Source organism: Poromitra crassiceps, assembly GCF_964638095.1.
Source record: "Poromitra crassiceps genome assembly, chromosome: 27".
Taxonomy (NCBI): Eukaryota; Metazoa; Chordata; class Actinopteri; order Beryciformes; family Melamphaidae; genus Poromitra; species Poromitra crassiceps.
This window is the reverse complement of record NC_139650.1, coordinates 3,041,942-3,067,077: the sequence shown is the minus strand read 5'-3', so window position 1 is coordinate 3,067,077 and position 25,136 is coordinate 3,041,942. Positions and strand designations below refer to the sequence as shown.

The window sequence follows — 25,136 nt, the reverse complement described above, 5'->3', positions numbered from 1 at the left end:
AATCATTCAATATGTATTTCTATCACAGTCCTCTTTTTGATTCATATTTCTTTTATAACTTTTTTTATAACAGTTAGAACAAATTTAATTACTGGAAAATGTGGAAGCCCAGTGGGGGGGGAGGGGGGGGGGGGGCGTGTTGTGGCTGAGCAGAAGTGAAATCTGGTGCCAGGGAGTGGATTCTGGTGCCGGGCGGGGAGAGCTCCATAAGGGTTTTGGGTGGTATGATACAACACTGTGTGTCTCCCCATGCAGCCTAAGAGCAGCCACATCTATCTACCACCATTCCCGGGATCTTGCCGTGGATGATCTGTTGCTTGTCATTGAAATAGAGCATGTTAATGGGGGACATCTTGGTCGGGGTGCAGCAGGGCCCGGCGGAGCCCCGGGGGTTGGCGTGCTGCACCAGGTGGGTGTGCGGGTATTTCTGCATGAACATGTACTCGCACTGGCCGGAGCAGTAGTTGGCTTTGTAGCGCTTGGGGGCAATGATCCAGTCCCATCCGAAAGCCTCGAAGTCCACCGTCAGGGGGTAGCGGCAGCAGCGGGACTCGGTGGAGTGCTCGTCGCAGTCCAGGCCCAGGTTTCTCCGAGAGCGTTTGGTCGTCTCGAGAACTTTCACTTCCAGGAACGGCTGCTGGAATCAGGGGGAGGAGGGGCAAAAGAGGTAGAGAGAGGTGGTTATAAGAGAACACTCGCAGTGAGGACAGTGAGGAGTGAAGTGACTTACAGGTACAACACACAAGCCATCATTCGAGTTTGGGCTCCAAATCTTAAAATAGGACCGATATCAAAGAAGGAAGATGTGCTATTTGAAAGGCAGTCAATTATTGTCTTCGAATTTTGTTGACCAAATTTAATAAAATGGATGCTACAACTATCTGTAGGCGGTTTTAATTCGACAATGCAAACATTCTAAATCCCCCCCAGTTTACTTCCCGTTGCAGTGTTTGCAAGCACAATATCTGACAGACATAAGCTACATGTAGGTTCCAAACTGTTCCCTAGCAACACAATTCTGTGAAAACCGTCTATAAGATGTCTCTATCTATAAGGACTACAGGAAAATAAAGTGCACCCCTTTTGCCCATTGACAGGGTCTCGTATGCTCTAGCCACTCACAAGAGGGCATTCGCACACTGAATTTGCATACACCTCAACCAATCAGGATGAGCCTTGAGCAAGCCGAGCGCATAAAACCCTCTGGCTACTACTATTCTCCACAAACTTACTGTACTTTAAGCCAATAGATGACGAACAACAACAGCCTACAACAACCATTTGCACAGTACTGACGTATGACGTTGCTTTCCGGGCTTGATCGCTTCAACAGACCTTCATGTCTTGTGCTTCGAGTGTCTCGGCTACGACCACGCTCCCGCTGGAGTCGTTCCTGATCTTGCCTGGCTCAGCTGCGCTTCTCTTCCTGTCCCTCACCACCAGCTGCGCTGGGCACATTTTCAGCGCTACCCATGCAGCCCTGACCTTGTGCTATGCTGTGATGCTAGCGATGAAGAAGCTAACGGCCCCCATGACACGGACACCACCCCGACAGTCCCCAGCAATGGTGAGCCCGATGGTGATGCTCCCAGCCCGGCCTCTGCTGATCCTCTGCTGGCAGCATCTCCTCATGCTATGGAGGAGGGGGGATTTGGATGAAGAGGATGATAATCTCACCTCTGTCTACAATAGAGCAATTTCCTTTGCCTCTGCTGCTCCTGTTATGCTATGAGGCAAGACTTCCCCCTAGTGATGGCAAAAGCAGCAGCTAATGCCGGCATCGCTTCAAGCGAGCTCCCCCGGTGAAGCCAGTCTAAATCTGGACTGCAGTCTAAGCTAATTGGAAGGACCAGCTCCACTGCAAGGCCCCAGTCTCCGGTCTCTCTGACTTCCCCCAGTTCTCTGGGAAAAGCGGCCTCTGACGGTCCAGGGCAGGATGCTCCTGGCTCTACCAGCTGGTCTGGAAGCCGGAAATATCTGCCCCCACAGCCGAAGAATAGAGAGATGTTGGAATACTTGGATAAGCTGTTCCCACTGGGAGCCCAAACTGCAGCTTTGACCAACAACCTGCTGTGAGTGTCAGTTGCCAGTCAGACTGGAAAAACCTCCCTCTCTGCTCCCGAATTGGATCACATCTCCAGGGCAGATGAATAACCAGACCAGGATAGTCACCACCGCTGCCAGCTGCACAGTGGTGCTGTCCACCGTGGGTATCCGAAACGTTTGGTTTGGCCTCACTGCTCTCCAGAAGAAAAACAGAGAGGACCTGCTCAGCGCTCCCTCATCTCGCCTCTGTCACCGTGGCTATTGAGCGTTTCCAGTGACTGGAGGAAAGCGAAAGCAAGTTTGTTTCAGGCAGCGGGGTGGGGCGCTCAGAGTCTGGCTCCTGATGCGTGTTGGACTGGCTGCTGACGTGGTACAGACCATTCAGGCACTATATAGAGCTCAATCCTGTTGCCACCTACAAGACAATAGTTGCGTTTTCACAACTGGTGTGGCAAGAGGAACATTGATCCTTTGAACTAGACAGTTGGATCTGTTCACTCCTTCCTCCAGGAGAGGGGCTGATGTACTCCACCATCAAAGTGTATGTGTCAGTGTCAGTGATCACTTGTGGTCATGTGGGCTTTGGTGAGAGGGCAGTATTTGGCCACCCTGTCGTGAACCGTTTCCTGAGACTCCGCCCTGCAAGGGGCTCCTCTAATCGTCAATAGAGACACTGCATGAAATAGGCCACGCCCATCACGGGGGAAAGCTCTCCATTCACTTCCATAAACCAGCGTCATTTTCCTTCAATTAAACATAGCTAAAAGCTGTTGTGTGGTGGGCTGCGCAGACAACAAATGTAAAGAAAATTGTCAATGAAAGTTTTTTTGTACTCCCGAGCAAAACAAGGAAGTCGTTGAGAAGAAAAATGTGGATCTAGCTGACACCGAAGTAAGTTGGAGTGTTCATCTTCCGTATATATGATCTTTGTGTGCAACACGTGACATAGGAGAACGCCAGGATTGGGGGGGAGTTTCAGGAAGCAGAAAGTCCGCAGACAAACGTGATCAGCTCATGTCTTGTTCGCAGTTCAAATAAATGAAGTAAACGCACACATCTCATTACTAGCCAGTTCATCCTAGATATCTGTAAAACTATGCGCTCCACAGTGTCTCTATCAGATCTGCCTTTGGTTTTGGAGGCCCTGGTTAAGGTGCCATTCGAACTCCTTGACCATATCTCTCTCAAGCTGTTTTAGGTCAAGACGGCTCTGCTACTTGCTCTGTCCTCGACTAAGGCTGAAACATGGTCAAGCGAGGCAGACCTCCGCAGATCACACACACATTCCGTGCTGGCAAAACTGGCATACTCCTAATAAACACAGACATTTAAAATGACCAGTCTAAAGCTAACTTTCAGTAAGTGCTTCAACTTTAAAATAATGAACTTATCTTATTCCCTCTTATTCAATTCATTTTCAGAAAGCTCTGAACAAATCATAACAAGTTATCATAACAGTATTATAGTAATTAGGCCTGACATTTAAAATGGCTGCATGAGATTAGCATAAAGTGGCCATGTCTGTAATGGGGAGACCTGTGGGTACCCATAGAACCCATTTTCATTCAGATATCTTGAGGTGAGAGGTCAAGGGACCCCTTTTGAAAATGGCCATGCCAGTCCACTAAGTGTTCTAGTTTCATATGATAGGCTACACTGATCTTCACTTTAGCTTAAAAAATTAGCCCAGTACAGCCTCTGGAAGACGGTAATGTCAGGGCATCCGTTTACATGTAGGCTACCCTCTGTAAAAGTGCCAGTGGATACAGAACCCCCCCCCCCCCCGCCCAAAAAACAACAACAACAACAAAACAAAACAAAACAAAAACAAAAACACCGATCCCCTGGACATGGCCCGTGGACCCCACTTGGGAACCACTGGGTTGGAGCATGAGACCCTGCCAAGGCTCTGCTTGTGATCATAGACCTAGGGTTGTAATGCGTAACTATTATTTCTTACATGGTCTCACTGGGTTTGAGTTGTGTAACATTAAGCAGCATCAACTGTCAACACTGAAAGTGGAGAGCAAATGAAGCCACTATTATGACTTCTTGACAGGAATATTCATCTTATTTTATTTTTTAGATCATTTATAGATTATTATATTTTCATCAAATCTTAGGATAGAAACAGAAAACTAGAAGGGCACTCGGTAGAGTGCATACCTCCGCCACGACGTGCTGTTACATGTACGTGAAGCCATATTATTGCCTTATTGTGATTGGCTACCATCATTGCCATGCCTCCTTTTGGTCAGTTTGCATGGAAAGTTAAGCAGTTCATGATTTGGCCCATGACCAACCCTTCTACAAAGTTTTGCGGTGTATTGAGTACGGTGTATTGAGCTATGCCTACCCCACACTACAGGATTTTCAAATCCTTGAAGATTATAAAAATCTTGAGACCCCACACACTACAGGACAGAGAGAGCCGATTTTTTAACATTTCAATCTTGGGACACACACACAATCGCGTCTGTTCAAACGCAACCCCACACACTAGAAGATTATGCAGAAGATTCACCTTGGAAGCAGGGCTCGACGTTAACTTTTAAAATGCCTATTCAGTGTGCGCACCGGGTGTAGTAGTAGTAATAATGATAATAATAATAATAATAATAATACATTTGTGTCATTTCGTTTTCTAAACAAATCTTATTTTTTGTTTTTATAATGCATTTGCACTGAAAGGATTTGTTTAACTAATATTTGCGCGGACAGCCGCGTCCATTCGGGGTGTAGGCCTACTGTGCACGGCCAGGCGAAAACCGTCTGCACAGGTGCCTTGTGGAGGAGGGGGCGTCTGCTGATTTGACTCACTTTTCCGTGTAGGCTACATGCTTTGCAGTATAGCATTAGTTTTCCGTCCCGTTCAAAGACGCACGGGTATTTCACCTCGAGGACAATTTCCTCGTTCTTTGTTTCTGTGCGGGGCTGCGGGCGGACCAGATTATTTTGCGAAAAACTGTAATTGAAACGCAGCTACTACTGGCTCTCTGCTCAAGATGCAATCGCCTGTCGGGTTGTAAATATCTAACATGTTAGATATGCACGATTCACAATCGGGAAGAGGCAGTCTTCCCGATTGTGAATCTTTGAACCCCACACACTACAGGATCTTTTGGGAAGATTATCTGCCCGACGCGCTTCAAATCGGGAGCACCCCCGAGAAAATCGGGAGGGGGGAATCTTGACCATAATCTTGCAAAATATCCTGTAGTGTGGGGTAGGCATAAGTCAGGAAAAAGGATTTTACACTCCAGCTCTGGAGCAAACGTATTATGCAGCTTAGGCAGCCCAGGCCTCGATTGCTGCTGCTATTATTAATTGCTTCAACTTTTGGCTCTGGTGTGCTATGGGTACATCTGATATTAAAGGAGGAGTTCACCCAAAAATGAAAATGTTGTCATCATCTACCCACCCTCATGGCTCATGCCAGATGAAACACATGTGAAATGTGTTAGTCCACACAGGGAGGTTGCAACACAACTTACAGTACAACTGTACTGTAGCAGCTAGCCTTCTCCAAAACAACTGAAGTCAGTAGGGACCTGTTCTACGATCCCAACGATACGAAATACTTTATTACTCCCCCGGGGGGAGGAACTAAGTGCCACCATACATATAGGACAATTAGTACAATAGAAAAAAAAGCTATATAAGTCTCAAGCAGTACAAAAAAGGGGAGAGCACAGCACCATATAGTATGACAGCAACATGCTTGTAGTGTAGTAGAACGACAATAATCATTAAAAAAAACGCCACCGCAGCAGATAGTACAAAGGACGTTCTAAAGCTCTCAGGAGAAGAGCACCTAGGCATAACAAGCCGATCACTAAAGGATTCCTTCAGGTCACTAAAAACAACATGCATTGGGTGATCATATCATTTCAAGGGAGTCGGACATCAAGCCAATGTTGGATCCGCCCTTCCTGATCAGTTTATTGACCTTGTTTCTGTCTTTAGAGTTCCAACACAAAATCAGCCAAACAATCACACTGTGAATAGAAAGACCTATACACTGTACTCTGAAGAACTGGTCCCCACTGACTTCAGATGTTTTAGAGAAGGTTGCTATGGAGTTGTGGTGGCAACCCTGTGTGTTATATGGACAAACCTGCTGCGTTTCAACTGGCATGAGGGTGAGTAGATGATGACACAATTTTAATTTTTGGGTGAACTATTCCTTTAAGGTGCATTTAAAAACTAAGATCAAAGCCAGATTTTAAGCAATTGTGGTCCAGGCCTGGGCTGCACAAGCTGCATAATTATTATAGTTTGTTTAGCTATAGAGCGTAACATCCTTTTTCCTGGCTTAGTCGCTAGTTTGTCAATTTCAGTGAGGGCAGACCACCATCACCTGCTTGATTTTTGATTCCTTTAATTAGCTTTTTACTGTGGCAGTTCTCTGCCGAATGCATTAAGCAAAATTCATACTCAGGCGTCAAAGCCCTCACCATGCGTGCCATAGGCTACACCGCGGCTTGCGAGCCTGCCAGCTTAGCTGGCGTACAGCTCCCCAAAAATGTGAATCTGCGTCAGGTCGACGCAGCTGACGTGAACAGCGCAAGTATAATATAATGTAGATGGGGAGATAACAGGAGAGAGTGAAAGGTATGAACAAGTATATGCACAACATTCATAGTGAAATCACACAATTTTCTCATTTTGCTGGGGACTCCTCTGGGATGTCTACTAGCTGCCGGGGACAACGTCCCAACTGACATCAAGTCAGTCACTGAGCCAAAACTGTATGCCAGACCCTCACATGATGATGTGAAGCAAAGCAATATCGATACTCGATACAATTTTCGATACCTAGGGGTGGCAACACATCAAGAGGCATAAAAATAAACGGAGACAGATGATCAGACAGACGCACGCTTCTCCTTAATCTAGGCCCGATAGAACTCATTAAAAACCTTGCACTTCCACAGCAGATTACCCCCTGCTCTAGTCATCAGCCTATCAGAACACTTTTAGCTTGTTGAAGCAACAGACACCCACCAATGATAGGGAGGGGAAAATCAGTAGTATGTTGGATTTTTCATTAAGAGAAAGCACTGATGCTGTATCGATACTGTTGCAAATGAGAATTGAATCCATTTCAAATTTTTAGTATTGATACTTTTGACAACCTGAGACAGAACCAGTAAGATCCATAGTAGAAACCTGATGTCAGCTGTACATGAGCTAAAGCCAAGCTGAAACAGGGACAGTCCACAATTTCTCTAGGTCTACGGCACTGGGGGTGACAATGACCCTTTAAGGAAACATTTGACTCATCTTACTGCTGTTCAATAAGATTTGACCTCTTACATTCACTTGTTTCCCCCACAAATGTGACTAAATTCTTAACGAACATAAAAAAGCATGGTGCCTGAAAAACTTGTTGTATTTATGTATTCTTATAATTGACGGATGCAATGATTTAATCATTGTTTTCACCCGTTTCTGTTGAGTTTTTCATTATAATCCTTCAGCGTTTAATCTAATCAAGTTTTTTCCCAGTGGAATGAATTTTGACTTGTATGAGTGTTGCTACCAGCTACCAATTTCCCCCAAACTAAAAACTTAGACCGTAGCCCTCCTGGTTATACCAGGGTCCTCAGTCGAAAGGCCTCAGGTATGTGGGGTTGACCATGACTGTTGAGGTGAACAAAGCAGAGAGAGATCTGCCACCACTTGAGTGACATCATCACTAATGACATCATGCACTGATGACATCACAATTCCTTGAGTAACATCACTGATGACATCATTATTAAGGATGGCATCACAATTGCTCGAGTGACATCACTGATTACATCATCGGTGAAAGCATCCGTGGGAAGCAGGGAAGGGATGCTGATGATTTCACAATGGCTCTGTGAGTGTGAAGGCCTAAAAATGTAAAATATCACTGTGTGGGCACATTTCTTTTTTCTTTTTTGCACCAGATTCATCCAGACCCCTGAAAAGTGTTTTGGCAGATTTTGGAGGCGATCGGAGCAACGGCTGGGGAGATAAATGTGCTTAGATGGACAGATATTTCATTATTATATATAGTATAAAGATCAAATAAGCATCTTGAAATTCAGAATCCGCCACACACGTTGCATTTCACAAAAACATATGAATGAATCTCTCCAAACTGATGAAATCATGTAGCTTTTCAAAGCAGCAATACAATGTTACATTTTAAGTTATTGTTAACACGTTCACTGCCAAGGACGTGTTAACACGTTTTCAGAATCCAGCTGTTGACTGCCAAGGACGTGTTAACACGTTCTCAGAATCGATTTTTTTTTTTTGACGGTGGGACGTTGATCTAACCCTTTTACGTCTCCTACACCAGAATTGGAGGTATTGAATGTGTATAATCTATTTTACCGACCCACTGAGTGTCGACATGTCTCTCCACAGTAGAAAGAGGCGACCCAAAACTGGAGGGAAAAGCGCGACGAAGCCGTTCTCATACTGTAAAATTGATGGCGAAAACGCTTTCACTTTCGCGCTGATGCACAGCGGTGGCAACGGTGGGGGGTTCCAAGAATAGATTGGATGCACACTTTCCCACATGGAAAGAATCTATATGTACCCTATATGTTTTAATATAGGGCCACATATAGTTTTCCCATATATGGTGCATACATAAAATTGGCCGTTTTCCCATATTATATGTACATATATGTACCTATAGGTATAGGTACATATATGTACCTATATGTACATATAATATAGGAAATCGGCCAATTTTATGTATGCACCATATATGGGAAACCTATATGTACATATATGTACCTATATGTAGGATTTAAAATAAAAAAAAATAGCAGCGCACACGGGATTCGAACCCCATTCTCCAAGGTTCAAGCAGTGCGCTCTAGTGCTGAGCTATACATTTTCTTATACTAACCAGAGAGCCGGGCACATTATATACTCTCTCGCACACAACGTAGACCACAATTGTCAGCGATCGGGAAGTTATTTTATGTGATGCGTACGATCGTAACAGACTAAAATGATGTTGTGTGTGTGTGTGCATCTATAGTCTGTAGGCTGTACGGCTTCAGAGGTTAACTTCATTTAACACCAGAGACTCAGGAGGTAGGCCTACACAGAGCCTCGTATAGTCTGTTACAATAACATAGTGTGCCCAGAGCACCTCGTTCCGCACTTGGTGCAGACCGGTGCAGACTTGCTTTGGTCTAGTCAGTCACAGCTAGTAAGTACTTGCGCATGCTCGTTGCTGCAGGAACTGAATTCATTATTTTATAGTATTGCGCTAAACTATTAACCATAGTTGTGTCCTGGAAGCTTTTTGCTGGCACCACATAGCCTATAGTCCCATATTTATGATATTTCATGTGACATAAAATGCGTTGAAATGTAGTTTTCGTGTAGATCAGATTTCAACTCTCAGTTACACAATAAAAGACAATAAAATGCCAATTCACACACTATCAATATTGTCTCTATTCCAAACTACAACAAATGTTTTAACAATATGATGAACCAAATTGTGTTTTTTTACACGTTTACGTTGTAACCGCATTTTAGCCGGTTGAAAAGAGGGTGAAATTAGGTCTTAGACGTTCAAACCCAATATCACCCAGATTTAAACTAAAAATCAACGTTGAAAAAACGTTTTGTGCTTGCTGGGTATATATGGATTATGACACAGTGTATACAAACAGATTTGTAAATGACCTATATAGGAGGCATATACCTTGTATTGTGTACATATATGGCCTATATGTGGATATAAAGAAGTGAGACCTATATGACCTGTATTATGAACATATAGGGCCTTTATGTGTATATAAAGAAGCTATATAGGAGACATATATGTCCTGTATGTGCACATATAGTACCTATATGTGGATATAAAGAAGCTATAGGAGACCTATATGCCCGGTATATGCACTTATATGCACCTGAATCTGGCCTATATGCAACCTATATGCGGCATAAATGTGGCCTATATGCGCATATATGCACCTAAATCTGGCCTATATGCAACCTATATGCGGCATATATATGGCCTATATGCTCCTATATGCGCATATATGCACCTAAATCTGGCCTATATGCAACCTATATGCGGCATATATATGGCCTATATGCGCATATATGCGCATATATGCACCTAAATCTGGCCTATATGCAACCTATATGCGGCATATATATGGCCTATATGCTCCTATATGCGCATATATGCACCTAAATCTGGCCTATATGCAACCTATATGCGGCATATATATGGCCTATATGCTCATATATGCTGCATATAGGTTGCATATAGGTTGCATATAGTTGCATATATGTTCATATAGATTCTTTCCATGTGGGTTGAAACACGCAGCATAAATATGACCAGAATCGCATCAAAGCTCTCAACCAAAACTCCACGAAATGAGCGAGTCCACCCAGACTTCCTCAAACAGCGGCCGCTCAAACAGGCAGCAGCCAGGCAGCAGCAACTTCGTTGTGACACGCCCGCTGGAGAGCCAGGGAGGCAGGAGGAGAACACACACGGAGGGAGGAGTTGGAAGCAGAGGGGGGTTTCCTGCTGTTATGGAGGAAATTACTGTTCAAAACTATTGTTTAGATGTCTGACTCTTACTGATGCCAAAAATGAATGGTTAAAGTGACTGTTCTATCGAATTTCACAAAAAGCCGTTTATCTCTGAATAATTTTTCTGACGCTGAAACCATGCTGTATTCAACTGCTAATGCTTACATAACTACTAACTCTACAAACTAACTCTTTTAGACAGAGAAAGCACACATTCTATTAGTTCTTTTGAGATATTGTGTGTTCACAAAATCTTAGCAGAAAAGAATCCTCGGGTCTTGAAAGATGAGCCAGAATCCTCAAAAAAACCCTCTGGCAGAAGCTAACTACAGTAAAAAAAAAACGTCTGGCAGTGAATGTGTTAATGGTCAAACTGTCCATTTCTAACATGCATGGCAGAGCCAACCCTCTCCATGCTTGGTTTGATCCGTGACCCAGCAGGTCATCTGCAGGCTACCATAACCTTGACCTCTGGGCAACGCAAGAGGATCAAATATTTGACTTGATCATGTTTATTTGACCAAGCCTTCCTCTCCCCACAGTGATTCCAGCTGGGCTCCAGCACTGCTTTTTGTGACGCATTCAAAAGAGGAAATAAGCCGAAGGGCCATAGGGGGTGAGAGCATGTCAGCTTGGGCTTTAGGACCCAGAGGATCAGGGAGAAGGGGAGTTTGACTCTTTCTTTGCTTGTTGTGTTTTGCTTTATTTTGGTACACATGCGTGTGTCTCTGATCTTTTCTCCTCCCCCCCCCCTTAAGAATAACAATGCATACTGCTGTGTGCTCAGAGTGCAGCGATTTATTGGCCAAGACACCAGAGCCGATCCCTGATACGTGTTGTGAAGATCTGACCCAAGTGACCACGTAAACATTTGGTGTTGCTTAACTGGGATGAGTGGCCTACATAATTCAGACGTAGATGTTGTATAACAGTCAGTGCCAAGTTACGCCGGAGTTTCAAACGAGATTAATGGTTCACAACTGGTTTTGCTTTGAGACCGAAATTTGACCTCGTCCATGTCAAGTCGCACGCACTACATTACATAAACACAGTGATTCTTCACTACAAAGATCACCTCAGCAAAGGCCTAGGCCAAAGCACTCTAAGCCTGGTGGCATATGATTTGTGTACACTGGTCAAATCTAAATCACAGACTTTGGGGCCCAGGAGCATCTCCTTGATGTGAGACTACATGGTTCAGTGAAGCCTGATGCGAAAATGGGTCTTGGAAGTATCCACGCCTTTGATTTCTTTAGGAGTGACCCAATCTATTCAGAGGTTTTGGAACAACTGTTTGTTGGGCTATACTTTGAATACCAGTTTAGTATTTTGTAAGGCATTGTTTTCACTTTTTCCCACAACAAAAGCTATTTGAATCTGGCCAGCATTAGCTTTCAATACAATATTGGTTTAGCCTAAGTGTGAGATTGTAAAAGGGCAAGCTGTGTTGAATTAGTTACAATAGGGTGTGTGCAGCTGCTGTTGCAGAGAACAAAAAGGATCAATATTATGCACCTTTCCATATAGATTTAAGATTTCTCAAATGCAAACATGACCTGATCATATGTGAGCCATACTGTAGATACAGTCGGTCTGTGTGAAAACGCCCACAACATATTACTACGGCTGGGGTGCGAGACTAGACGGTGGGGGGAAACCCTCCATACATATCAATGTGCTGACTCGCCAAAGGACGGTGTTGCGGCTCTACACTACAGGATTGGGGATTCAACAGCAGGTACATAGACGTCTGTTCAGATGTATGTTTACTGCGGTGGTTGAATCCCCGATCCTGTCTGCCTGGGCTGGGCTAGCAGCTAAATGTTAACTATGCTGGCTGGGAAGAACGGGAGGATTTCCCCCATGCTGACCCATCTGTGACGAGACACCGCCTGAATGTATTGCATTATTCCCAACCTGTGGGCCGCAAAGGTATTGTAAGCGGGCTGCCAAATCTTTTGCAAAAGATTGCGATCTTTGTAAATAAATAAATAAATGAATAATTATCATCATTATTATATATGAGAATGCATTTCTCAATTGTTGAAATGATACCGTTATTTAATTTGTAATCAATTATTCGTTAATTAGCCTATAGCAGACAGCCCGTCACTTTTAGTTTCAGATTTTTGCGTGGTGCCATAACCTTTTGAATGGTTTGGCCTACAATGCTGCACACAGGAGATGGTGTCTGGGACTTTTGGAGTGGGGTTATTCAAAATTGATGATTATTTTACCTATTTTCGACCTTCAAATCCAATTGTATGCTTTTTCAAAGGTAGTATTCAAAGGTACCTTTGCTCTCTATGGTCACCAATTTCTGAATAATTCAGTCGAATTGAATGATAAAGGTGTTTATTGGAATACATTGGCTAACATTTGTACATCAATATCAACTTGATATCAGTACAGGGTATTTTAACAAAGTGCTTAACAAGGTATTTAACAAGGAATTTGCTACTTTAAAATGATTAGGACATGGACCGCCGCTCTTCCTTTGAATTTGTTGATACTCACTCCTCTCATCATCGTTACATCACCCCGCACCCCAACAACTTGTGTTCCTGAGGCAAGAAAGCTCCTGGGATGAGTCAATCTGGAGTTAGAGGACTCTGAGTGAGAGCAGAAATAAAGGCATTTGCCTTCTCAATGGGCCACGGAACACATTTCAAATGGGTCAGGCTCATCAGCACCGCCCTATGCGCATGGCTCCAGTGTGGTCGGGATCAGCACCAGTGGAGCAAATGCGTACAGGAGCGTCTGGCCAGTGATGAGCCAGCCATTATGATCTGAACCCAAGGGGAGAGGATGGGGTTAAAAGTCATAGCTAAAGCCAACCAAAAAAAAATTCTTGCCAGTCTAATTTTCTGGACACAAAAACCCTGACATTGCTGTTCATGACCTTAGTGCAACCCCACTATGACTACGCATGTACGGCGTGGTATACCAGTACCCCCAAGTACATCCAAACTAAATTGCGGACGTCCCACAATAAATTGATCAGAGTTGCGTTGAACTTATCCTCTCGTACCCATGTTGGCCGCTCCCAATTCACAGAACTAAAATGGTTGTTAATTGATTGAGAGCAGGGTTAAAGCATTTGAAGGTGGGTCCTACCCACAGAATAGTGTTTGGCTCCGTCTCCAACTACTTGGAAAGTAATTGTAAACTCGTCAGTGATACTCATGGGTACTACTCGACTAGAGCTAGCGAGACACATTTCGTCCCCTCTAGGTTTAGAACTGCATCAGGGAAAGATACCTTTCTGTAGGCTACACAGCAGCTACAGAATGGAATATGGTGTTACGTCGTTTGAAAGAAATGGTCACTGCCAACTGAATTCATTCATGACTGTTCAGATGAGACTATAGTAAGGATGATGAGAGGAGTGAGTGTGGACAATCAACAGATTCAGATGAAGAGTAGCGGTCCATGTCTGAATCATTGTAAAGTTGTAAATTCAGTTTAAATACCTTGTTAAATAGCTTGTACTGCCATAAAGTGGCTATTGAGGTACAAAAGTAGGGCAATGTATTCCAATAAACACCTTTAACATTCAATTCAATTCATTCAGAAATTAATGAGCATAGAGTGAAGGTTTGCTTCTCATGAACCACAAACGTTGACCTTTTTGACCTCTGAGATGACCTCTGAGATGACCTCTCTCACATGTTGTTTTACTGTTTAGAACTGAACTCCGCGTGAGCAGAGCTTTCATTAGAGCATAATATGAAGGCTCTAAGATGACTTTGAAAAACCTTTTGGAGCTGAAAATCTAAGACAAATTCCTCGTATGTGACTTGACTTGCATACTGTGGCAATAAAAGTGATTCTGATTCTGAAATCAGATTTGAAGGTCAGAAATAGGTCAAAGAATCAAGACAACATAAATTCTGAATTCCTTGACCCCAAAAGTCCAAGAAACCATGTATACTGTGCAGTATTGTAGGCCAAACTATTGAAAAGATTATTTCCAACATGTAAATAGTTATTTTTCACACACAAAATGGGTTTATGTCGAGCAGGACAAGTGGGTGTGACCGTTTTCTTGACAAGGAGTGGTTTTGGTGCAAAAGAAATGCTTGCAATTGATTCAGAATCATGAAAACAAACATAGTTTTTGACCCCTCACAAGCTGATTCAGGGGGTGGGCGGGTTTAGGTGCTCAAGCACCTGCCCCTTTGCTCCTTCATCCCTCCTTTTTTTTTATATAAAATGGAGCAAGTGGGCAATATCTGTTTACATTTTTTCATAGGCATTGTGACATCATCAGTGATGTCATAGGCATTGTGATGTCATCAGTGATGCGAAGTTGAGCAATTGTGCACGGCGCGGCGAGCCCGCACTGAAGTTGAGCTCACGCTTAGCCGGTCACACCAGAAGCACTCTCTTTTCCTCAGCGCCTTGAACCCGCCCACAACTTCCATTGACTTCATGCATGGCAGCTTCACGCTTCATGCTTGGACAATAGGACTGAATCCTGAACGATCGCTTGAGCGCAGCTTGAGCGTGACTTGAGCAAGGCACGCGCACGGGTGGTGTCAACGGCTTCGCCTGTTAACAAGGACGGCGACATTAAACTTGTGGGTTCAGCGTAGGTTGAGCTTATGTTCGAAGCCCTTATACACTCTAAACTTTAAACATTTGAATAGACGCCAACCAAAACACAATGTTTATTAGAGACTAGAAATATCACACACTCCTTTCTAGTGTCCCTCACTGGCAGCGCTCATTCCTACCGTGCCTCGGTTGGTTTGCCCTCAAGCCTGATTATATTAGTAAGATTTATGACTAGAAAAACTTGCCGAGTTGCATCTCAAATTGATCTTCAGATTTCCAGCTTTCAGATGATGTGTACCATTCTATGTGGCAGATACTGTTGACCTGTTATCTCACCCTAAAGATTGCCTGCCCCCCTTAAAAAATTGTGTCTGGTAGGGAGGGGTGGAGTAGGAATTCTCAAGAATTGTTTTTCGTTATAGTCGATTTATATGTTGAATAACTTGATGATATGGCGGTGAGTGGAAAAATGATTGTGCAAACTAAGTGAAGTGGTGTGAAAGCAGGTGAACTAAGTGAAGTGGTGTGAAAGCATGTGAACTAAGTGAAGTGGTGTGAAAGCATGTGAACTAAGTGAAGTGGTGTGAAAGCATGTGAACTAAGTGAAGTGGTGTGAAAGCATGTGAACTAAGTGAAGTGGTGTGAAAGCATGTGAACTAAGTGAAGTGGTGTGAAAGCAGGTGAACTAAGTGAAGTGGTGTGAAAGCAGGTGAACTAAGTGAAGTGGTGTGAAAGCAGGTGAACTAAGTGAAGTGGTGTGAAAGCATGTGAACTAAGTGAAGTGGTGTGAAAGCATGTGAACTAAGTGAAGTGGTGTGAAAGCATGTGAACTAAGTGAAGTGGTGTGAAAGCATGTGAACTAAGTGAAGTGGTGTGAAAGCATGTGAACTAAGTGAAGTGGTGTGAAAGCATGTGAACTAAGTGAAGTGGTGTGAAAGCATGTGAACTAAGTGAAGTGGTGTGAAAGCATGTGAACTAAGTGAAGTGGTGTGAAAGCAGGTGAACTAAGTGAAGTGGTGTGAAAGCAGGTGAACTAAGTGAAGTGGTGTGAAAGCAGGTGAACTAAGTGAAGTGGTGTGAAAGCATGTGAACTAAGTGAAGTGGTGTGAAAGCATGTGAACTAAGTGAAGTGGTGTGAAAGCAGGTGAACTAAGTGAAGTGGTGTGAAAGCAGGTGAACTAAGTGAAGTGGTGTGAAAGCATGTGAACTAAGTGAAGTGGTGTGAAAGCAGGTGAACTAAGTGAAGTGGTGTGAAAGCATGTGAACTAAGTGAAGTGGTGTGAAAGCAGGTGAACTAAGTGAAGTGGTGTGAAAGCAGGTGAACTAAGTGAAGTGGTGTGAAAGCAGGTGAACAGTGTTTGGAATAACGCCGTTTAAAAGAACGGCGTTAGGTAACGCCGTTATTTTTTCAGTAACGGGGTAATCTAACTAATTACTGTTTCCGTCGTTACAACGCCGTTATCGTTACTGAACGCTAAATGCGGTGCGTTACTATGAAATGATTGAGTAAACTACCCGTAGCCTACACTAGTGTTGTCAAGTGAGGAGACCGGGTGGGTTAACATAACGAGATAAACGATTATGATTGGCTAAGGCAGAGTCATGTGTTTCATGGTAGCCAATCGGAGCCAGTGTTACACACGAGCCAGGAGTCAGGACACGGGCGACACACACACACACACACACACACACACACACACACACACAGACACACCAAACAGATTCGAGGAAGCAGCAGAAATGGCGAGTCCGGAGTAGAGAGCTGCGCGGGCCTGAAATTTCGGCCCGAGCCCTCCCCGACCCGTGACATGCAGACCCGTGCCCGATCCAGCCCGTTGCGAGGCCCGAAGCCAATATTACGATATAATGACACATCTCTCTCCCTCTCTGTTCCGCGTGCTGCGTCGCCGCGTGGCCGTCCTGCGAAGCCTCTCTCTGTCTGTCTCTCTATTTGACTCTCTCTCTCTCTCTCTGTGTTCGGGAGCTGTCCGCTCGCTGTACATGGACGGACACGGCACAAACGGCTTGTTTCTCTCTCTATCTCTCTTCGGGAGCTGTCTACAGCTACTAACGTCACGTGAGGGTCTGTGAGTGGCTGGGGGAGTGTCTGTGCACTCCTCTTTGTCTGACTGTGCTCCGCTGTGTAAAATCAAGCGAGTACGCTAATACAACATTATTTAATTGAATTATTGAAACGGCCCGACCCCGGACCTATTAATTAAAAATAAATAAAAAACAAGCCCGGCCTCGGTCCGTTTTGGTCGGCCCGAGGGGCCCGTGAGGGTACCCTCAGGTTTGCAGCAATCCATGAAAATTTGGCATTTTCAAGGTGGAGATAACGCAAATAGTTACTTTCCCTGGTAACTAGTTACTTTTATTATAGAGTAATTCAGTTACTAACTCAGTTACTTTTTGGAACAAGTAGTGAGTAACTATAACTAATTACTTTTTTAAAGTAACGTTCCCAACACTGCAGGTGAACTAAGTGAAGTGGTGTGAAAGCATGTGAACTAAGTGAAGTGGTGTGAAAGCAGGTGAACTAAGTGAAGTGGTGTGAAAGCATGTGAACTACGGTAAGTGAAGTGGTGTGAAAGCATGTGAACTAAGTGAAGTGGTGTGAAAGCAGGTGAACTAAGTGAAGTGGTGTGAAAGCAGGTGAACTAAGTGAAGTGGTGTGAAAGCAGGTGAACTAAGTGAAGTGGTGTGAAAGCATGTGAACTAAGTGAAGTGGTGTGAAAGCAGGTGAACTAAGTGAAGTGGTGTGAAAGCATGTGAACTAAGTGAAGTGGTGTGAAAGCAGGTGAACTAAGCGTTAGACCAGTGCTTCCAACCTTTTCTGACTCATGGCCCACCTGAAAATCTCAAAAATGTCCACGGCCCACATCCGACCGTAAACAGTACGGAGGCCAAATAATGTGTTCTCAGAGCACTTTTTTAAATTTTAACGTTAAGTTATCCTTTACTTATCCCCATGGGGAAATGTATCCTCTGCATTTGACCCATCCTCTAGTCTACTAGGAACCTTCCTAGAACTAGGAGCAGTGGGCAGCCGCAGTGGGCAGCCGCAGTGGGCAGCCGCAGTGCAGCGTCCGGGGACCAACTCCAGTTCTTTTGTCATTGCCTTGGTCAGGGGCACTGACAGGCGTATTAACCCTAACATACATGTCTTTGATGGTGAGAGGAAACCGGAGCACCCACAGAGAAAACCCACACAAACACGGGGAGAACATGCAAACTCCAACACAGAAAGGACCTGGGACGGAGCGGGGTTTGAACCCGGGACCTTCTTGCTGTGAGGCAACAGCAAAGGAGCAAAGGAGCTGTCCATCAGCACCACACAGAAATCAGAAACTAAAGGTGAGGGGCTGTCTGTAATAGGTTAATTAACGAATAATTTAGTACAAATTACATAATTGTATCATCTGTATGTGCCCCTTTTTAACAGTGAGCACCCCTTTAAAGGTCTCTGCACGGCCCTGTCTGAAGAGAATGAGTTTTCATATTCGTCATAATCATCCACTAAGAATCAAGTGTCCATCAGAATGCATCTTTTTGCCCCGCTTTTTAGTGGTGATTCTACCTAAAGTCTATGAGCCACCACTTGTGTGCTAAGATTTCACAATTTGCACTTAAAATAATAAAACGCCTGAATTTTTTTTTATCGTTTTTTTCTTTTTCTTTTACTTTTTCAGATTTTTTTCTCACATTTTCTCATTCAAAGGAATGTTTTCTGCTGTTTCCAAAGTCCAAGTCTTTTCTTCTTCCGATTCTTCTCCCATTTTTGCCCCAATTGTACTTGGTCAATTCCCAAATGCTGTCCCGGTCGCCCCCCTCTCCTCCTCTGCCGATCTGGGGGAGAGTTGTAGACTAGCACATGCTTCCTCCGATACATGTGCAGTCGCCAGCCGCTTCTTTTTACCTGACAGCGAGGAGTTTCACCGGCAGGACGTAGCACATGGGAGGATCAGGTTATTTCCCCCCAGTCCCCCTTCCCCCAAAACAGGCACCCCAACAGACCACAAGAGGCACTAGTGCAGTGATCAGGACACATACCCTAACACATACATATCCAGCTTCACCCTCAGACACGACCAATTGTGCCAGTATGAACGACCGACCAAGCCGGAGGTAACACAGGCGCTCGAAACCTGCCACCCTCGTGGTGGTATTGTATGCAGGGAATCTCCCACTGCACTAACCAGTTTATAAATTGAACATTATCCAGCTATCAGTTAGCAACTTGGGCTACATTTTTATACCCTAACACATACCCTATATGTACTACCATCTGATATGCATGTGGCAGCAGTAGCTTTGAGGTTGGAGAATCAGGCTTGTAATCGTAAAATTTCCCATTTGAATTTTGCTGGGGATAATCTGGGCTGATAAAGTGAGTAATGTGTTCACCAGCGTTCACCATGTGTTCACCAGCAGCACCAGAATGGATGTACTGGGCAGCTTGCAAGTAAGTGTGAAAGTCATACATTTTCACATCATTATGTAATAACACCACATTTTGTAATAACTAGAAATATTTCTAGCGCCACGCGCCTTGTGCTCAACTGCACATGCGCACATTGTGTGCAGCCGCAGAACTGCCAGTTGCCTTATTAAGCTGCGTTCACACCGACCTATTCAAGTTTTTCGCTGGCATCGAGTTAACATATAAAGTCAATGCAAATGAGCGATTGAGCGTATATTCGCCCGGGAGAAAAATCGCTGGGCGTCCGAGCGACAGAGACAGAGCGAAATATGAGATGAAATATCCCAACTCGAGCGAAATTACGCTGGCATCAGTCGCTCGCTGTTCAACGCTGATTGGCTGCCGTGTGAGAGCGAGTCAAGGATCACAAACCTTGAAACAAACCGCTGGTTTATTGTGTGGCAACAAACCGCATTGACAGCTGATTGACAGGCTGACAGCTGACATGAAGTGAAGTCTGTACTACCGGTATGGAGCTCGCGTTAGGAGCACGCTGATAGGCTTAGCTTGTAAACAACTACGGTAGCTCGTAGTGGACAAACATCATGACATTGCGTAACGTTATAGCCCCCAGATGTCCGTCAATTCGTGTGCCTGTTGACGAGCGATTTAAACAGAGCGACTCCAAAGGGTTGAATCAAGCGACAGAGCGAAAAATAAATATCTCGGTGTGAACACAGCTTTATAGTAGTTGTGCGATCTGCCACATTTTGTAATACACAGCTTGAATGCAACGTGTAATAAATTCCCCCGCATTTTGTAATAAATTATTCAATATTGTGGTGGTTATTACAATATAACATCATGAAAAAAGTGCAACTTCCGCATTTTGTAATAACCACCACATTAATATGTAATAACCTATTACAAAATGTGAGGAAATGTATTGCGTTCAAGCTGTGTATAACAAAATGCAACAGATTATTACAAAATGCGGGTGTTATTACATAATGAAGTAAAAATGTATTACATTTGGTCATGTTATTACATAATGCAGTCTTTATATATATATATATATATATATATATATATATATATATATATATATATATATATATATACAACCAGCCTCTTTTTTCTTTTTTGTCTGTGACATTCCCAACAGTCACAATGAGCCCAAAAATACTATTCAGACAGAATAACGACAGGTCACCAGGACCACCAGTGGCCTCTGTCTTTATCTGACTTAATTGACTCATTTGTCTCTAATTGCTGGAATCTGCTTATTACCATAATAAAATGTTGAGGGAAATTGTTCAGGTTATGTCTGTTACACTGTCAGAATGATGCTGCAACCCAAGATCCGATGGTTGAAAAACACTGGACAAGATGTCATGTTTCGCTGCGCCGCTAAAGTAGCAACTGCCTTCCTTTCATCAATGCTGCAAGAGTTTCACAATCCAAATGAGAACAATATCACTGCCATCTCGCTGTTCCCCATGACTATTAGGGTAGGAGTTAATTCCAGTTCAGTTCAGATGAAGTTATCAGTACATACTGTGTCAAGTCAAACTGGAGTTTTCTGGAAAATATTGGGACCTAGAGGAAAAAATAAAAAATAAAACTTTAGAAATGATAAGAAATATATGTGTATAAATGAAGTAATGGCAGGAATTCACTGACAAACTGATATTCAGAAAGCAAAGCAGATTGAATGTCTGCCCGGCCTAAAGGCTTAAAGGCACCACACAGCTTCACAGGGGAAGCAGTCCGGAAGTAACGAACACCGCGCTAACAAAGCTGTCACTAGCGATTGCCCGATCCGTTCTGCACATGCGTGAGTGGGTCCACCATCTTGGACAGCAGGTACGGTAACACCTATTGGACAAACTTGATACTGCGTGTTTCATAGACTGCCCGATTTAAAAGCACCACACAGCGTCACAGAGGCGAAGCTTGTCAACAGGCAAGGCAGGCAACTGCTTGCCCACAACCAATGGATGATTTGCAATGACGATCAATCCAAAACTCCCTAAAGTGGCCCCATTTTTCAATGATGTAGAAAACCTCCAAGAGGCCCCATGTCATTCCCTGGACAATTTGCAATGGCATGACATCACAGTAGGAAACCTCCCTTGAAGGGGCCCCATGTTATTCCCCTCGGACGTGAATGATTCACTTTTTGTTTTCTTCAAGTGGAATATCATTTGGCGTTCACATTATCTGATCTGTGATGGAAGTGACTCTTGTGCCTCACCCCCCTTTCCCCGGGACAGGTCTGAGGGTCCTTACCAGCCCCTCCTCCCCAGGTCTCAGCGAGGTAACGGCAAGGTCATTGCCGCTCTCATCAAAGGCGTTGATGTCGATGCCCCAGTTGGTGTGTGGCTGTTTGAACCAGTTCTGCAGCACATGCTTAAAGTCAATGCTTTGCCAGTGGCCCACTCTGGAGTTGAGCTCTATCTTCAGGGAGCGGATGCGGATGTGGCGGCTGCCCTGATCCGTGACAGGCTTGAGTCGGAGGATCTGCAGGTAGACCGTGGAGGTCTGCTGAAGGGGTCGCAGGTACACCCACAGCTGGGCCTTCAGCACCTTGGTGAACATCAGCTTGGGGCTGAATTTGAAGAAGCAGCAGGTGGGCTTCCCATCCACCTGGACCAGTGGCTCCGCTGCAGAACAGAAGGGAGTCACGTCAGTATATATTGTGATCATGGTCCTCTAACAAATAATACATTATTGCACTTGCACTTAAAGGGACACTCCACCGAAAACCAATGCTGATTTATTTGGCACATAATCTCACACATATATCAGTGATGTCATTCATGCACAAATGATCATTGGTCCACAACTTAACTCAAATGAACTCAACTTAACTGTCAATAACTGTCAAACTAAATAAATCCCTGCAAAACGGTTTATTATTATTACTTTTTAAATCTGATCCAACCCCCATTTTCTCCCCAATTGTACTTGACCAATTTCCCCCTTGCTGCCCCGGTCGCTGCTCCACCCCATCTGGGGAGAGCCGTAGTAGACTAGCACCATGCTTCATCCAACACATGCACAGTTGCCAGCCGCTTCTTTTCACCTGACAGCAGGGAGCTTCACTGGCAGGACGGTAGCACGTCGGAGGATGACGCTATTCCCACCAGTTCTCTTCCGCCCCGAACAGGCCGACCAGAGGAGGTGACCAGAGGAGGCACTAGAGCAGCGACCAGGACACATACCCCTAATCCAGCTTCCCACCCGCAGACACAGCCTGTATGGACGCCCGACCAAGCCAGAGGTAACACGGGGGCGCAAACCTGCGACCCTCGTGTTGGGAGGCAGGGAATCTACCGCTACACTACCCGGACGCCCCATGCATGCAAAACTGTTTACAGTTTGCAGATATGTGTGAGATTATGTGCAAAATAAATCAGCCTTGTTTTTCGGGGGAGTTTCCCTTTAATGTAAGAACATATAGAAACCAAACACCAACAATGTTTCACCCAATCAGCCACACCATTAAAATAAAATCTGGTAGCACTTTACATTACAGCTCGCTAACAACATGGTAATATGGGGGTAATAGTGTGATCATAATTATCATGTAATAACCATGTAATAGCTGTGGTAGCTTCTGTGTAATAACCATAAATCAGGGCTGCAAAATGCTAAACTCCCTTTTTCCATTTAATTTTATGGTAATATTAGATTAAATGTAGCTTGCATTGTGTAGTTACTGCAGCAGTTACTGGCAGCAACCCATGTTAAGGGCTTGCCCATGGGTGGAGGCCGGATTCGATCCGAGGATCTCCCGCTTATGAAGCGCACATGCTAACAGCTAGCTCTGGGGCATCGTCCAGGTAATCCCTACATCTCTAGGTGTTTGATTTAATCTACTATTGAAATTAAGTGGAAACAGGGAGTTTAGCATTTTGCAGCCCTAATTCATGGTTATTACACAGAAACTTCAACAGCTATTTCTATTGTTATGGTTATTACTTTGGTAATTACATGATATTACCTAATTATTATCACACTATTACCCGCTATTACCATGTTACCGATCTGTAATGTAAAGTGCTACCAAAAATCCCTTGAGATCAGAAGATAATTCATCGGTTCTGATCAAGGCTCATCATCCAAGGCTTAGCATTTTGTTTCAGCGTTTATGACAGAATACATTTAAAGAGGCACTCCACATGATCCACTTCCCAGAGATCAGCTGTCAATCAGTACGGCAGTAGCCAGTAAGTTTCACTTCCTGTAGGTGGCGATTTTTTCTTTGTCTGTTCAGCCATGGTGGCTATCACTGCTCATGCCAACTACCCAGTTCTTCTTCTGTTTATTCCAAACAAACTGCTGTTGGTTTATGTCAGACCAGCCCGAAATCAGGTGTTTAGAACAGCCAACGTAAACGCTTTCATCAACTTTGTATAGGTCAGGGTCATGGGGTCAGGGTCACGGGGTCTTGAAAAGTATTAAAAGTTGATCAATTAATTTAGGGAAAATTAAGGCCCTTAAAAAGTCTTAATCGCCATTTGAGGAGGTATTACATTTTGTAGCTGATGTGAAATGGGCATATATCATCTCATATTGACCGCAGACCCCAGAATTTAATCAAAATCGTATCTTGACATAGACTTTGTGATATCAGCAAATATGGCATCGTTGTCCAAATAATCTATATATTATCGTATCGTGATGGAACTTGTGATTTACACCCCTATTACTGATGAAAGTGGCGTTGAGGTCTTGAAAAGGACTTAAAATGTCTTGAATTTAACTTCAGGATTCCTGCATATAGCCCGTGGTAGGTTGAATCACATTCATGATGGTGTTAAATCCATTCAAAGAGAGTAGCAAAACAAACATTTATTTAGTAGATGAAAATGTTGCTGATTATTCCTTCGTCATTTTTGGTTTTGGTTTGCTTTTTGGTTACAGAGTGTGTCAATGAAACAGACAGGACATGGTTTGGATCTGCTTTCTTATACCTTGGGATTTGAACTCAGACCTGTGGCAATCAAAAACATAATACTCATCAGCCTTTGCTGATTTACAACAACTGTATCCAGCTGGGTAACTCCAAAGAGACTATCTCACCAAACCATGTATGGGTATTTCAAAGTAGATACGTTGATCATGAAGGGGTTGTATTGCATGGAGTCAACACAACCATGTTGAATCAACAATCCTCCCTCAACAGTACATTACAACAACAACAACCCCCAGCTGGAGATAGATGGGGTCAGCTATGCATTTGAGTTTACCGGGAACAAATCAACAGAGACAGATGTACCCATGTTAACCCACAAACCATCACTCTCAAATACGTGTGTTGTTCACAGCTAAAATCATATGAAGCCAGATAACTGGAAAAGATCCAATCTAAGACAGCCAAGTCAGCGTATTTCAAGACAGAAGTGAGTCTTTTCTGTGCATCTACTATAGAATTCAGACTTCAGAAGTCAGACTTAGTGAGCCATCCTTCCTCACAGAAATGATCAGAGATGGGAAAAGTACACATTACTTAAGTAGAAGTACAGTTACTTGTGTAAA

At 43.9% G+C, this 25,136-nt stretch overlaps 1 protein-coding gene across 1 annotated transcript in view; it reads right to left on the bottom strand.

The window, feature by feature from the left end:
• Positions 1–256: 256 nt before the first annotated feature.
• Positions 257–25,136, bottom strand: part of LOC310799206 (growth/differentiation factor 11-like) — a gene marked incomplete at both ends in the record, with an annotated part of 50,197 nt that continues 25,317 nt past the window's right edge. The window contains 2 exons of the mRNA XM_083661771.1: positions 257–637; positions 21,882–22,255. Coding sequence (XP_083517897.1) covers positions 257–637; positions 21,882–22,255 — 755 coding nt within the window. The remainder of the gene's footprint in view (positions 638–21,881; positions 22,256–25,136) is intronic.